General features: G+C 32.4%; 1 protein-coding gene across 5 annotated transcripts in view; it reads right to left on the bottom strand.

Moving 5' to 3' along the window:
- Nucleotides 1-549: 549 nt before the first annotated feature.
- Nucleotides 550-16,591, bottom strand: part of LOC124367262 (TRPL translocation defect protein 14) — a 65,678-nt gene continuing 49,636 nt past the window's right edge. For 3 of the 5 annotated variants that reach the window (XM_046823962.1, XM_046823965.1, XM_046823963.1), the window contains 5 exons: nucleotides 13,418-13,558; nucleotides 11,373-11,568; nucleotides 6,119-6,344; nucleotides 4,409-4,590; nucleotides 550-702 (listed from right to left, as the gene is read on the bottom strand). In XM_046823962.1, coding sequence (XP_046679918.1) covers nucleotides 626-702; nucleotides 4,409-4,590; nucleotides 6,119-6,344; nucleotides 11,373-11,568; nucleotides 13,418-13,558 — 822 coding nt within the window. In that variant the 3' untranslated portion in view covers nucleotides 550-625. The remainder of the gene's footprint in view (nucleotides 703-4,408; nucleotides 4,591-6,118; nucleotides 6,345-11,372; nucleotides 11,569-13,417; nucleotides 13,559-16,591) is intronic. The other 2 variants (XM_046823966.1, XM_046823964.1) reach the window with 1 other exon arrangement.

Genomic DNA, 16,591 nt, shown 5'->3' on the forward strand with positions numbered 1-16,591 from the left:
CCGCCTGCAGAGAGAATAATGAGCCGCGTCTTCTTATCTTGAAGGGGTTGGAGAAGGGGCTGCGAGTCGGTGACGTCATCTCGGGCCAGTAACAACACCAGCCGTTAATTAAGAAATAAGTACTGAACAATGTCTAATTATGGAACATGGTCACCTGAGAAGCATCTTCATGAAGTTGGAATTCTTCAGGAGGATCTGCTGTGTAGAATGTGTGACGAGCAGGAGAAGACTGCTGAACACCTGCTATTTGCTTTGCAGTAGCAAGAAAGCATTACGCCGTACTTGGTAGTCTGGATAAAGGTGGTGAATTTCTTCAGGAGGAACTGATTGGTTGTTTCCGGCGGTTTGTAGAACTGCTGAAACCGTAAACTGGTTGGCCTCATGGTATACTTCCGGGGTGTACAAAAGGCTGCCTTAGAAAAAGAAGAACTCATTTGTTCTGTTGGGTCTTTTGATACTCCATTATATTGGTTTATTTATAACACTTTTCTACAGCTCTGAACAAACAACACAGAATAAGAGGTTGTAATAATGACATCACAATCATAATTGAAATATAGTTTGGTGTGTTTATTTAAGTAAATAAGAAATACATAAGGTTAAGTCACAGCTCGTAAGTACCGGGTTAGACACCACCATTCACCTCCCTCCCTTCATGGGGCGACTCGTTGTTGTTGATCTTGATCTTCTCTTTATCATCCCCTGGAGAAAAAAAGGTGTTATAATATTCAGTGATAATAATACATATTCGTTGTCAAATTACAATTCACCATTAAAAAGGAAACATCATTAATAAATAAAATCTTACTTAACATATCTTACATTATTATTATTGAGATTACCACATATTTCACTTTACAGAAATTTGTGCCTGTTATCAGATATACTTTATTGATAACAAAAAGAACTAGAATACAAATTATTATAAATAGCAAAAAAAAGTGTTCCTGCATTGTAAGTACCCATTTGTATAGACAGACAAGCTGGTTAAAAACTATTACGAGCATAAATTAAATTAAAATTACGTAAAACAAAAAGGAATAGGAGAGTGATTAGAGAGAAAAAACATTGTAAGACGTAAATACTTAAAATGTAATATCCCCGGCATTTATGAAGAGTACAAGGAATTACGAAGTACAATAAAAGTTTGCACTAAGCAAGCGTTTAAAAATCATATTAGTATTGTTGAAAGCAATTTAAGGTTAAATCCTAAATCTTTTCCGTGAGAAATAAATAATTTGAGAGTAGTAGATGGCAGACCGGCTGTTATGAGTTTAGACGGGGAGGAGGTAGAGGGGGGCCGCGCAGATAACAGACAGTTTGCTCAGTATTTTGATTCAGTGTATGAGCACTGTCAGCTGGACAGTGAGGAGTTGTAGCGCCATACACTCCGCTATCCACGGCAATGCCCGGCGTGCTTGTCATGACACTAGCCGCTGTCACCCGCAACGAGGTCTTCAAAAATTAAAACCAAAAACTTCCGTAGGGCCGGATGGTCTGCCTCCTTATATTTTCAAGGCTTGTTCCGAATTACTGGTTTCACCTTTACTTTCACATTTTCAATATTTCCATTTCTACTTCACAATTTCCTGACGTTTTGAAACGGGCCAAAGTTACTCCTATTTTCAAAAAAGGACAAAGATCAGACATAAAGAACTACAGACCCATATCTAGTTTCTCAACACCTGTTAAAGTATTTGAGCCCATACTGTACAACAGATTGTTCGCTCAGCCAGATGCTTCATCAGTCCTCATCAGCACGGCTTCTTCCCTGGTCGATCCATCACATCAAATTTAGTCAATTTTTCTGAATTCTGCATTTCAACTTTAGATTCTGGAGGGCAAATCGATGTCATATACACAGATTTCTAAAAGGTATTTGACAAGGTGGACCATTTGACATTACTTTCAAAACTTAATTATTTTGGGTTATCTTCTTCATTGATAAAGTTGTTTTCATCCTATCTATCCAAAAGTGTTCAATATGTTATTTATGAAGGTGCATTGTCTTCTGAATTTCATCCGGGATCTGGAGTTCCTGAAGGCTCCAACTTAGGTCCACTTCTGTTTATTATATTTATCAACAACATCACTTCTTCAATTAAACATTGTGAATTTTTGCTTTATGCAGACGATTTGAAAATATTCAAAAGTATAAACAATATTTCTGATTGTCAGATTCTGCAAAATGATCTAGACAATATTTTTCAATACAGTACGACTAATTTAAAATTCAACATAAAAAAATGTTCTATTATGCGTTTTCCAAAAAGGTCTCAGAATAATAATGTTATTTTTACTTACTAGATAGGAGGCGTTGACCTGGCATCCAACAGTTCCATTAAAGACCTACGCATACGTTTAACAAAAATTCTCGTTTGCCCACCATGTTATTTCTATCTGTAAATCTTCATTCTCAGTATTGGTTTTCATCCGCAGATCTAGCAATTTCCTAAAAAATACAAATGTAATCAAACTTCTTTACTGCTCCTTAGTAAGGTCTAGGTTAGAGTTCGGTTCAGTCATCTGTAATCCACAGTTTGTTTACTTCTCTGCTTTAATAGAAAGCGTCCAGAAGAAATTTCTAAGATTTTTATATTTCAAGGAATTTGGTTATTACATTAACAATAGTTCCATATCTCGAACTGTTATCAATATTTAATCTTGACCCTGGGTAAAAGGCAGCGGGTGGCTATGTTGGTCCTGCCTATATAAGCTGGTGGGTGGTGCAATCGACGACTCAGCTCTGTTATCAAAATTACAGTTCTAAGTCCCTAGACAACACAATTCACGAAACCGTTTGTTGTTCTCTCCTCGCTACTCTTGTACCAGCCGGACTGCCAACTCGCCAATGAACGTAATGATTAGTCTTCTCAATGCTTTGCCGCTAGATGTTGATATTTTTTGGCAATCATCTAAGAATATTTATAAAAATGTTTCAAATTGTATTGATTAGTATTTATTGGTCATCTCCGTCTTTTTAGTTTTGCATGTATAAATTAATTATCAAGTTACATAAAATATTTCCATTTTAATAGTTTATATTTTGTCATCTTCTTCAATGAAATCGGTCATGTTGTTATTTAGTAATTTAACTTTAGTTGTTGTTTGTTGTTTACTATTTATCTATTATATTGCTCTTGTTATTATTACTATTTTTTTTAACTTATACTACGTTGTTATGCTTATTTATATACTTATGTGCATATAGTATTCTCTCTTTATTTAATTAATTATATAATTTAATGCTGCATTGTAATTGGAGAAACCTGTAATGTAAGCATTCTTCTTAAATAAACGAATTTGAAAGCATTCATTGTAATTATAAAAATATTAACCCTCTGGACAGCAGTGCCTGAGAGGCCAGGACTACCCAAAACTGCCAAGGCCTATTTGTATAATGCTTTATGTTTTACTCTGTACTGCTTTTAGTTTTTATGTACATTGAATGACTACTTTTTGTTTTGTATTATATTTTGTTAGATTGGCTATCGATTAGAGTAATTTAAAAATGCATTATGTATATATAATGTTTTTGGTAATTAAGTGGTATTTACTACAAAAAAGGAAATTTACATAAACGATATCTTAAGACAAAAAACATAATTTTACATATTGAAAATATTTGTAATTTATGAAGTGGTTATCTGAACTACAAAATTACAGAACCTTTTATGAAGTATAGCTAGAAGTATTATAAAAGGAGAGTAAAATAACTAAAAACAAACAGCTGTGTCAAGGCCATTAGTGATAACAACTTGAAAATTGATAAAGGTAGTACTTATTTACTTCAAAACAAAACCAAAACAGTCAAAACAAACTCTAAAAGTTGTATTAAGATATTTAAAAGTTTTTAACATGATTTCCTTTGAATAATCTGCAAGGAATATATATATATATATATATATATATATATATATATATGTCGTGTTATACCTAAAAAAGTTTTGATTTATATTTATTTACCACATTATATATCCTTAACTACACTATAACATTTTAAGAACTTGGGATTTTTCTGATGAATATTTGAATACACAGTTTTGGGATTGGTCTCTGAGATTGAATGTTAGACTCAGTGTTTAAGGAGTTTATAGAAGAGCTTTTATTTTACTCTGTAACAAGTGATGTTGTATTTTAATTTGGGTCAACTTAAACAATTTTTATTCCAGCCAAAATTTTAAAGAAAATTCACTTAAGTTTGTTTTGATTCAATACCACTAGTGAATTACAAAACAAAGTGGAATATTAATTTAATATTGCCTTCATTAGATTTTTTTTTATTATTGAATTGAACAAACTGACTTTTAATTTAATTAGTGTTCATAAATTCTCTACATTGTTATCAATTGCAGAATTTAATTAAAATCTGCTGGAGTCAGGACTCGATATGTACATAAATAGATACCTTGGAAAGCTCGACAGAACTTAGTGGTCTTATTCCACTCTTCGCGTAGTGACAAGTTGAACATGGAGTACGCAGGGTTACCGGTGACCTCCTCCACCAGAGTCAGGAACTTGGGCAGACACTTCTCCAGAGCTCCGTTGTCCAGCGCGGAGTACGTCTCCAGCAGTATCAGGCCTATACACCTGCCGCGCAAAGTACAATTTGTAGAAGATTTACCCACTAAAATTCATTCTGATACTTCAAGCTATTTGAATGAGATTTTTTACAAAAATTATCAGAGAAGAGGAACCCCACCAATAGAACAACTGGTGTCATTTGGAATAAATACAATGTTCAGGAGGGTAACTGTATAAAGATTCAAGACTTTTTTCATCATTAAACATACAGTGATGCAATAAATTTCATCAATAGCAATATAAGACATTTTATTTTTTCATCGTTCGTTGCATTCTGCTTGTAACTAGTAAAAATTAAAATAAATGTAGACTAACATTATAAATAGTTATAACGTTATATAAACTATATTGTAATAGTTTTAACATTAAAAACGTAAATTATTAACAGATTAAAAGACATACATTTACAAATAAATAATTAGAAATATTAAAAATAGTTGTGATGCACATTCAGAATTATAAAGCATCTTGGAGGTAAAAATGTTGAGGCCATGTCATCGTGGTATCCTAAAGTTTGTCAGAAATATCTCTATATGATTAACACTTTCATTTTCATATGATATAAATGATGCACAAATAACAATTTAAGACAAAAGAATATCAATTTGTTTTAGAACGACCAAAATATTCCATAGCACAAAGGAAAGTAACAACTAAAGGAAAATATACAACATGACTGATTAGAAAATTAAGATCTCTTGCTTTAAATAAGTAATCAACCACTAAAAAAAAAACTGCAATTTCAAATTGAAAAAATGAAGTAACTTACAATGTTTAGTCAATTGCTCGTCAAAATGTAAATTAATAATGACTACTATTATGGCACATAGCATAAAAAAACTGTTTTGTTACTTTTCATTTTGATCATATTTGTGTCTTTTTTTGTTTATCAAAATTTAATCTTTTATAACATAACTCACACGCCAACTAACACCACCAACAGTCATAGTGGTTGTTGTATTAACCCCTCATGTTCTTTATTAGTCACCAAGTTTCATGGTTGCCGTTTACTGTGATATAATAATAAAAATAATGGGTTTTTTACTACCAATTATTTAATAATAATTAAAAGGTAATAGATAACAGTTTTTAAAACACTTTATCTTGGGCTTAGGGGGGGGGGGGGGGGAGGGGGATGGAAGAATCTGAAGAGCACACCACACTGGGGGTATGGAATAAATTTGAATAAATCTAAACTTAATAATAAATTAGAAAAACCTAATTCAAAGTAAAAAATTTAACTACTGTATTTGGACTGGCGTAATACATACATATTTTGAACTTTTATTGGGGGGAGGGGTTTCTCTATCCCTCATCTCCTTTTAGTTACGCCACTGGATACCACTACGTAACTTATAGCAATTAATGTAATAATTCTGGTTTGTTGCTAAAGAATTTGTTTTGCAAGAAATAAATTACTTATTTAAATTTAAAAATGTAACTAATTTTTTTATATTTATATTTTTAAACATTTCTCCAAAGAGGGGTCAGTGCCACTGTGGCTTCCAGGACCACAGGGGATGCTATAACTCACCTCGGATGGCACGGCTCCCTGTAGATGTCAAGTTGAAAATACTGGTTGTTATCGAGGAAGCAGCGCCGCCGCTTGAATATTGTGAAGTGCGAGTCGTCCCGCTGCGCAAGCATGTTGATGTAGTCTCGGTGCGTCAGTTGCGTCTTGACTTCCACCACCTGGCCGCGCATCTTGGGCTTGCGTATCGTGTGGATGTACGACCAGTGGCCTGCCAACCCAGTACTGTCTGATACGCAACAGTACGCAACACAGGGTTAAGTGCGGCACACAACAAGCAGGTGAGTGTCTGTACCAGTATAGATACTTTACACTCGTAAATTTAGAAAATTCAACTTAAATAACTAAATTGGAATATAAAAATGGTCAAAAATTTATAATTTTGTCATCTATACAATTATAAATTGCTCATAAAAACTGCTGACGTAACTTATATTTCTTTTAACTGGTACAGACTTAATTGCAAGCTACAACAAAGCAGTGGGGGTAGAAAAACAAAAGTGCAACTGAACATAAGCAGAATAACACATTAGCTACATATTACAACATAAAAAGGTATTTTAGAACAAGAGAGTATTCATGCTTGTTTTTAGCAAAATTCAAAGGAGAAATAAACACTTTTACAAAACAAAAAAAGGGAAAAAATTTGTTCAAAATTACAATTTAATTATTATACATTATTTAATGTATATATTATTTTGATATTCAATTCCGCTCTAAGCATGTACAAGAAACGTTCTTTCTTACTCAAATAAAAGATTTTTACAGTTTTGCACTAACAAAATGGTGACAGAAAATTAAAGACCAGTGTCATTTAATCCTTTATACACTAGTTACATTTTCTATAAACTGAATACAATAAGACTACTCAAAACTCATATTTTTCAATAAGCTTATGACAAAAATTTGTTTTCAAAATAACGGCTACAAAAAGGTTTTAAAGCACAAATGTTTCCTTTGTTTTAAACTGCAACAACAATGTAAAACTTGTTCTTTAAAATTACACTCTTACAGATTTTCTTGTCGGGCTTTAAGCAAAAGGAGCGAATTTAACCAGCTAAATCATTTACATACTTTGATTGCAAACTTTAGTGTCTAACTAAAAAAAAAACTAACTAAATATTTGACATTAATAAAAAGCAACACAATTTTTATTTAACAACTTAACACAATTGAAAAATATGTAAATATAAACATACATATTGTATGTATGTATGTATATTGTATTTGTAAATATTTATAAAGTTATTAATTATAGATGTTTGTTTTTTAAGCTAAGATTCATTTAATATATAATGTAAAGTAAATAGATTTATTTTTAGTTATAAAAGTATATATGTTAGTTTAATTTTTTTTAGGTTAAGTGGTAGAGAGGACTTTATAGTCCTAACTTCGCCTCTAATAAAAACATTTTTCATTTCAATTCTTAAGACAATTTCTCTATTTCAAGATTTTAAAAACTCAGAAAATGGTGGTTCTATTTATGCAACTCTTCCTGGTTAGAATTTGCTTTGAATTTGTTTTTAAATTTTCCTATCTTTGTCCAATAAACAGGATCTATATTGTGTTGTGGTGAGATAACAACAAATAGAACGTAACGAATTATTAAGAAGAAAAACTAAACCTAAGACAGATTTTTGACATGGAAAGTTTGCACTGAGCTGCAAACACAGTGGAGGAGTAGGACTTGTCAACTCTACTGGAGACAGGTTAGACTCTACGAGCGTAAAACGGTTCACACAACAAAGCCACTCTAACTCACCTCTACCTTTGCTTGCCCAGCAAGGTTATGTCCCAGTCAAATCCATATGGACAATTCACTTAAAATCACTTTTATTTTGACATCTATTGTGTTTATGAATTCAATGTACCACAATTTTAATGAATATTGCTATCGCATTGAGATGGACTGCAACTAATTATTGAGAATATTTTTCAAAACATAATTATCAGCATTCATGATCGACAAATCTTTCGTACAAACGTTCTATATCAGAAAATAAAATATTTTTACACTATTAGAAGAAGCAGATATTGATTATCCATTTTACAAGAGCAAGTGTTAAATAAAAACTGTTTTTGTCTGCTAGAAGCAACCTAAATTATGCGTCTTAGCTGTTTGTTTGATAAGAGCAGTTTTGAAACAAAGCAAAGGCTGTTTAACTGTGGTCATGCACAATTATTTTTCTTGGCACTTGTCAGTTTTCATAATTTCCGTTTTATGAAAATCAAATTCATGGATTTATGGTGCTCCAAAGTTGAAACTTTTATTTTCTAAAAACAGTTCTTTTATTTTATGCAGCCCATAGAAATCATCAAACACCTTCAATTTAAAAATCCAAAATATCCGGGTTGTTGTGCTGATCAAGAAATAAAGAACAAAAACTAAACAAAACAAAATCTATGTGACTCGAACAGCAGCAGCTGTCTGGATTGCATGGCGTGTCGGGCATGTTTAGCTTTTAGTAGCCAGTAAAGTATAAGAAAACTTTTTATGTACAAAAGCGAGTACATTAAAAGAAAGCGTGGAATCTGCTGATTAAAATGCTACGATTTTTATTACAATTTGAATCAAGATTATTCGAAAGATGACGTAATTAGCAGATATTGTTTAATGTACCGTAAATTATAACTGCCAATTCAAGGCAGGAAGCAATGCGTCGTAAATTACGACTTTGCCAGTTCCAGCGTTAATGTAAGTGCTATTCAGTTTTTACTTTGTTATTTCTAATTATTTAGTAGGGCCTGCTAATGTTTAATTTTAGAATTTTCTACAGATTCATTTATGACAAAGTCTCCAACAACCTCATTGTAACTCATAAGAATAACTAGTAGATGGTATCAGGTAATTATGTTAATTAGTAACAGTAATTATGTAAATTAGTAATAGTAATTCTGTCTCGATGACATTAAGTTCAGTAGCCAATTCTTGTTACGCTGGACGCCACATATGAATTATTACTTTCTAGGAATTATCATTGCTGCTTTAACTCAAGTTTTTTGGCAGGTTTTCAAAACCTACAAAAATAAACCTTTACAATAAATTGTTTACTGTGTTCAGTTTTAAATGCATTTAAATCATAATAATTAAATGTAACAGTTATTTTTAGCTTTTTCAATTCCTCTTTTTGTTTTTTTCTGACTTGTCATTTTTTTTAAACACCTGCACCACTTGGTTCATTGGACCGCTGTTTTATTAAATGTAACAAATGAAACAATACTTGACTGTTATAATTAAAAAGAATGATTGATTATCACTAGTAGGGTATTTGCATTGTTATAATTTAAAATTATTGTTACATAGCTCAAACAATTACAATTAATTGATCTTATATTAATTTTCATGATTGAGGAGAGAAGCAACACATAAAAATGCCCGTGCCATATGGATACAAGTTTTTTCTTCGACTATTCTAAGACAATCCTTAATGTTTAATATAAAACAATATTAGTTTTATATTTGTTGTAACAAACTGTAGTCTAATTTGTTGCTTCTGCTTGCCTGAAATATTTCAATATTTTATAGATAAAACAAATTAGTTTTTTACAAGTAGAATTTACATAGAAATCCATTTTTTCCATATGTTATCTAATTACAAGAAATTAAAAAAAATGTTTCTGAATCTTTGCTTTTTAACTTTTATTTGTTTTAATTTTGAATACAATAAAAATTTGAAATTAATTTTTTTTAATTGTTTACGTACAAATATTGGCTGCTACGTAGTAATCAGGAAAATATACAATAGTATAACTTAACCTCAATTACTGCTATTCTACAGATTTTTAAGTGATGATGATTACGACTGGCAAATCCATGGTTAAATTAACCCAAATTTTGTTTACTTAAGTCGGCATTAGTTGTGCCAGCCTACAATAGGTGGAGACGCTGATGCTTCAATTTATTGAACTGCACGACATAGAGATCAGCAGTAGTCAGCAATAAGTTATGAAATGCTGATGCCATGTCTACAAAAGCACATGTGGTCACCATGTTTACAAGTCACTTAACTGTTGACTGATGTCGGATTATTGTTAGCAGAGGCACGTTCAAGTAATATTCACATTTTAAAATGAATAACAGATCTTATAAGTTGTACCCATGAATACAACATCAATTTATGACAATTAATAAATTTAATCCTTGGAATTTTCGAACTCTAAATAATAAAGTATTTAAATTGAGGCCACAAAATCACCAAGAAAGATTTAATTTAAATATATTTGAAACTTTGACCCCCTTACTTTAACAAAAATATACAGAAAAAATATTTTCTAAAATAAAAATAATGGCAACTGAAGATTAAATTATTAAAATCATTTTTAACCATTTTTCCCAGTTTTAATTAATTAAGTAAAGGCAATTTAAATATTAGCTTGTGCTTGGAGGTTGATATCCTAGTTAGCCCATTTTGTATTCCTTACCTCCATTTTCATATCCCAAATCAGCCCAAAGCTTATGGTTAAAGTTTTTTTTAACCAGATAACAATGTCATGTGAGTTACAATGTAAATACTAAAGTATCAAAATGGCAGTTCTAATTTTAGGCTAATTTGAGTTATAATTTTAGAACTATCACATTGCTATGGTCTTGGTGAGTTTCGCAAGCCACACATTTTACATATAGCGGGTGTGCGAGTTTAAATGTTCGATTTTAATAAAATTTTAACGATTTAAAAAGAAAGAAAGCTTGTATTTAAATTGTACAATTAAATTTATACTAATTTAAAGTTTTCCAGATTAAGCAATACAGCTGGTGTTGTAAAGTGAACAATGTAAAAGACCATGAACATAACAGAGTTACAAAGTTAAAAATCAGACACTCAAATGCCTACCAGTGAAATTTCAAAATATTCAAATTTTATGCACTGTGCTGGTTATAACTAAGCCTAATTGAAATAGATAAAAGGGTTATACAAATGAAAATTAATCTACAGAAAATTAAGAAGATCAAACAAAACCAGTTTAATGAAATTCTCTCTGTGTAAACTAATGAGTCCGTTTTTGTTGTAATAAAAAATAAACATTACAAAAACAGTCGTTAAACACACCTGAAAGGCAATAAAACCTGACTTTAACCAAAGCTTCAGAAACCATGTGAGCTTATTATACAACCCTACTATAATCCTGTAACAGCAATGCAGTAAGAGCAAAATAATAGAGATGAATGAGTAAAAGAAATGAAATGAGAAAAATAAATGAAAAAGAATCTGTTTATTCTAAGAAGTCGCTACAAGGATGTTGTTCGGTTTGTTTGTACCTTTTTGTCCGCGTTTGCGCAGTCGCGCCTGCATGCTTGGAGTCGATGTCTGGAGATAGTTATGGACCACATCAAAGTCCTGAAACGGAGGGAATACAGAGTCGTCAGGCAGAGGGCCGCGCACCAGGAACTTGCGCTTGCGCGAGTTGGTTGTGAGGCGGTCACCCGTGTCAATGCCCAGTTTTTGGCAAACACTCTGGAACATTCCACAGCTGGTTAGTTTAGGTAAATATGGTAAATTTCAACGATTTTCTTAGTTTGGGTCAATAAGGAACATTCCACAACTGGTCAATATGGAACATTCCACAGCCGATTAGTTTGGGTAAGTGTAGAATATTCCACAGCTGGTTAGTTTGGGTCAATATGGAACATTCAACAGCTGGTTAGTTTAGGTCAATAACGAACATTCCACAGCTAGTTAGTTTAGGTAAGTATAGAATATTCCACAGCTCGTTAGTTTGGGTCAATATGGAACATTCAACAGCTGGTTAGTTTAGGTCAATATCGAACATTCCACAGCTAGTTAGTTTAGGTAAGTATAGAATATTCCACATCTGGTTAGTTTAGGTCAATATGGTACATTCTACAGCTGGTTAGTTTGGGTAAATAAAAGATTAGCATGTCTTCATAGAGTCACTTTTTGTAGTAATCAGGTGTAAAAAATACATACAACACCCAACTTGTTAGAGGTAACTTGTTATAGTGATAACCTTCTATTTATAGGTGTAAAATAACATTTCATCTGTTAAAGATTGCTGCTCTACCAATATGACCAATAGTTTAGTTCTATCCTAGTGTCTTCTACATTTAGCCGATGTGACAAGTGCCTAAATAATATTGTAAACCGTGTTGAAAAATAATTACTTTGAGTTTTATTTCAAAATGGTTCTTACTTCTGGATGTGTCTTGTAAAACTCTCAAAAATAATAAAAGTAAATCCAGGAATGAGGATGTTAAACACATTTTCACTTACGTCAGTAAAGTTTTGTCATCAGATAGAAAAAAAAATTAAAAATATCAAATAGTGTTTACTCTTATGGCAGCACTGTAAGGATGAATTATTTTGATTAATCTATATATATAAAAATGAATGTTTGTATGTTTGTCCTTTATGGAATCGTGAACTATTGGACCGATCATGATGAAAATTTGTACGTATATGTATTTTTCCAACGGAGAAGGTTTATAAGCTATGCCCATCCCTTTCCCGATTCAGGATTCCGCCCCACTGGTTACAGAAATACCCATAAGAAATGCATTGCAGCAAACATATGTTAACGTCTTTTCAAATTTTTAATCAGCTGTTCTTTGTAAACATATATTACACTTATAGTTTTAAAGCATAGAGTAAGCTTAAGAGAAACGACAAATTTTGTTTAAACTGTTTTTGCAATCACTGTTAAACATAGACTTTACTATCCAGATAATACAATTCAAATTTGACGTAAAAATTCACCTTTAACTGCAATATTTATTTAATATAAACCATGCTCATGCTTGATCAGAAGAGTAATGCAGATATCATAATTACTATCTTACGTTGGCTACAAATATAAAGAATGTTATAAAATCAACCTTAGTTGTTTTTTTTGACAGAAGTATGGTTCTCAAAACTCCGTGTGTACATATTCTCTCGATCGAGACAACAAAGCAAGCTCAATCGTGGCATCGGAGATATAACTAATTTAATCTAAAATTTATTATAGTAAAAAAAAAAAATTTACTAAGTAATATAAGGACTTCGGTTCTTAAGATTTGCGTGCGAAGCCGTGGGTAACAGCTAGATAGAGGCAGGAATATGGTACATACCTTCATAATACGCCCAAGAGGCTCACGATGGAACGACTATCAATTATCTCAGCAATGTTTAGAATGTGATAGAAAAAGAATAAGTGAATATAGTGTACTGTTTTCAACGGGAAATTGCGTGCGAAGCCGCGGGCAACTTTTGCAAAAAATTATTGAAATGCGCAGCAAAGCGCGCCGGGCCCGCTAGTACTCAATATAATCTTCGATAATTTTATGACAAACGAGCGTAGGCTTACAGCTATCATCCGACAGATCTTGGTCTCAAAGTCTGTGGAGTTGTCAATGACGTCGAAGTAAGGATGACCGACCCATGCTGCAGCTGCGTTGTAGTCCAACTCCCGTGCCAACACCACAGTCTCGCTGCGGCATGCGTGGTCCTGTACACACACGTCTCAACATGTTAGATTACAATGGTAGATTAAGTTAAGTATTCTGAAAACTGTGATATCAAATTGGTCTGCTAAAACGATAATTCTTACACTTTGACAAGTTGCACTTAATATAACACTTGAGTCTAGTGAATGTTATTTTCATTTCAGGAAGAAAACTCAGCTGCACAGTAAAAAGCTTTTATGGGTACGATAGTTTATTTCCAATTAAATCAATGTTCAGGATAATATAATGATAAAACTGTATCTTTTCTTATCATAAGAAGAATGACTTTATTAGAGTTTTATTTTATCTTTCAATTTTAGTAAATATATTCTCCTTCTTCTACTTAACTTCTAGTATATTGAAAAAGAAATTAATTTAGAAAATTATGTATTAAGTATGAAAAAAATATTCTCAATGTTTACTTTCTTCTTTTTTTTGTAAACGGGTTCATTAGCACAACATTTTAATTAGTAACAATGAAAATATTTGTCTACTTACTATAATTAGACTCAAAAGTCAAAGTTTTCATTTCAGCTAATGGAGTGCTCTAAGATAAGAATAGATCAGAATTATTTTCTCCGATTTTGTAAGGCACCATCACTTTAGATGGTTGGAAATCATCAAAATCTGCAGGGGGAGAGGAATGCTTGTCTTGTATTTCTAGTTATAAATTTTTATCTTTCAGCTATTTTAAGAAATCAGTAAGGGTAAATTCCTTTAACGAGTTGTCTACTGGCTGAACTAGCAACCAACTGTAAGTAAACTGTGGCTGATGCAGACACAACTGTAGTTGAACCGATAAACAAATTTGTTCTAGTTGTTAAATACAGTGTTCTATTCAGCTTCAGAAAATATCCTATTTAAAAACTAATGCTGCTAAATCGTTGCTTATTTTTTACATCATCACACAGGTCTATTGGTTTTCAATTTAATGTGAAGATTACGGTTAATTGTACTCCAGTTCAAGAGCCCTAAGGTTACAATACTACTGCCAAGCCTATATCAACAATCTTGATTTCACTCAATTGTTCATATATGTAATTTTATTCTGTTCTCTATTGTGCGGTTCCGTATTGGAGTTACAGTTTAATTGCTGTCTTTCTTCATGACATGTCCCAGCTGTATTATGGAATTACCAGATATTTACCTTCTTCTGTTCATATGTATTCCTTGTGCATGGTGAGCATTGTTAAATAATGGACAGTTTTTAGGACTGTTGTGCTGTGATCCACTTAGCTCCTCAAGTTCAGAATTCCTTGCACTTTCAGGATTTAGATCCCAGCGAGATCCACACCATACTCCATGAATTATGTATCCAATTGGTGGTGGGTGTGTTTCGCCTTATTGAAAAGCACGTATTTATACCCTGGATCAACAAACCACTTAAAAAGTTTAGGACGGAAAGGCTGACCCAAACCTTCTTCATCCGAGAGGGGCTCTCAAACTGATTTCAATTTGGTGAAGAAAAAAAATCACTCGATTATGAGGTCGGCTGTAGTTTTAGTTTGTCTGTAAGAGTCCAATAACAATCCTAATTCTGAAACTTCTCAAGAAGAGTTGACACCACTCATTGGTTTCTGTGTCAGTAAGATTTTTGGAATCCATTAAACCCTTTTAGGACCGGCGCGTTTTCAGATTTTCTATGCCTAAAAGGGACCGCCTTGTTTTTTTTAAAAAGTGTAAAGGGTTTGGGGACAGTAAAAAATTGTATATTCTTATGTAGTGGAGTATATTTCAAATAATTTTTTCAACAATTTTTTTCTCTGCATGAGGTGACTAATATAAGACAATAGGTTTTACTTTGTACAAATCAAATAAGTTTGTTTAACACCTATAATTAAAAAAGTTGTCTTCACTCTTTTCTTCAATAAATGGCTGAGTTACGAGAAAATAATATAATGGTTTAAAAATGTGAAAATAGATAGAAGCAGAAAAATATAACTTAACGACAGAGAACAGGCCAATTAAGCTCAGTAATGAAACAATATTTTGTCTCTAACTCAGTTATTTCATGGTCTATATTAAGTTTGAATGTCCATGAGAAAAATTATTCTAAAACTTACTCATACTAAAAAACTAAAAAAATAAATTATTTTGCACACAGAAGAAATGTTACTGAACTGCTGGACCAAGTCCTAACAATACATGTTTGGTGAGGCACACTCATGCAAGCCTTTATTACATTTGACAAGGCAAGTCTGGATCTCTTCATTTTACACACCCTTTGAAAATACTAATTTTTACTGGCATACAGCACAAACATATTCTTATTGTTTCCCTGGTAACTTGAATATTCCATTAAGTTTGAGTAGAGGAGCTGCAGCCGGCTGGTTGTCTGGATCATCACCGCCACCTCCAGTACCAACTGGGAGTCTTCATCCGTAGCCATTCCTCAGAATGTCTTAAATTATTGACACAACAAACTGTTATCTAGTCATAGGCTTACCTAAACAATTTAGTTTATACAAATTATTACGAATTTAGAAACCATTCGTCCAAAAACGTTTTGAATACAAACTTTTCAAATTTTTGGTTCTTTCCACTTAGATCGGCATCAATACGTAATAAAATCTTCAAATACTTCTCCCTGTTCAAATGTATTGTAGTCATTTTGAAGCACATAATAATCGTCGTAATACACAATGAACAGAACGTCAACAAACTTACGGCTAGGACCGCGTCAGGTCAGGCTTGTCGCTGGCTGAATCGCATGTTGGTCGCGGCTGAGAGCTAGCGTACCAACTGTCACAATTTGATCATTTCCCCACTCCTCCATGGATTAAAATTTTACTTAAATTCAATGACGATTGTGAATGTAGAAAGAAACTATCAATAGATGTGGAGTCAAAATTTGGTTGAATCAAAGTTATTAAGTATTTCCTTGTTATACCCCATAAAACCCAAATACTGAGTAAATCGTTAGTGGTTATTTTACGCCTAAAAAGAACAAACTACACGATATTATCGTTAGTTGGTCCTATAAAGGGACCACCAAATGGTTTTTTTTTTTTTTTGTTCTATTAGGACAAGAAGCT

The sequence above is a fragment of the Homalodisca vitripennis genome, chromosome 8 (genome assembly GCF_021130785.1).
Source record: "Homalodisca vitripennis isolate AUS2020 chromosome 8, UT_GWSS_2.1, whole genome shotgun sequence".
Taxonomy (NCBI): domain Eukaryota; kingdom Metazoa; phylum Arthropoda; class Insecta; order Hemiptera; family Cicadellidae; genus Homalodisca; species Homalodisca vitripennis.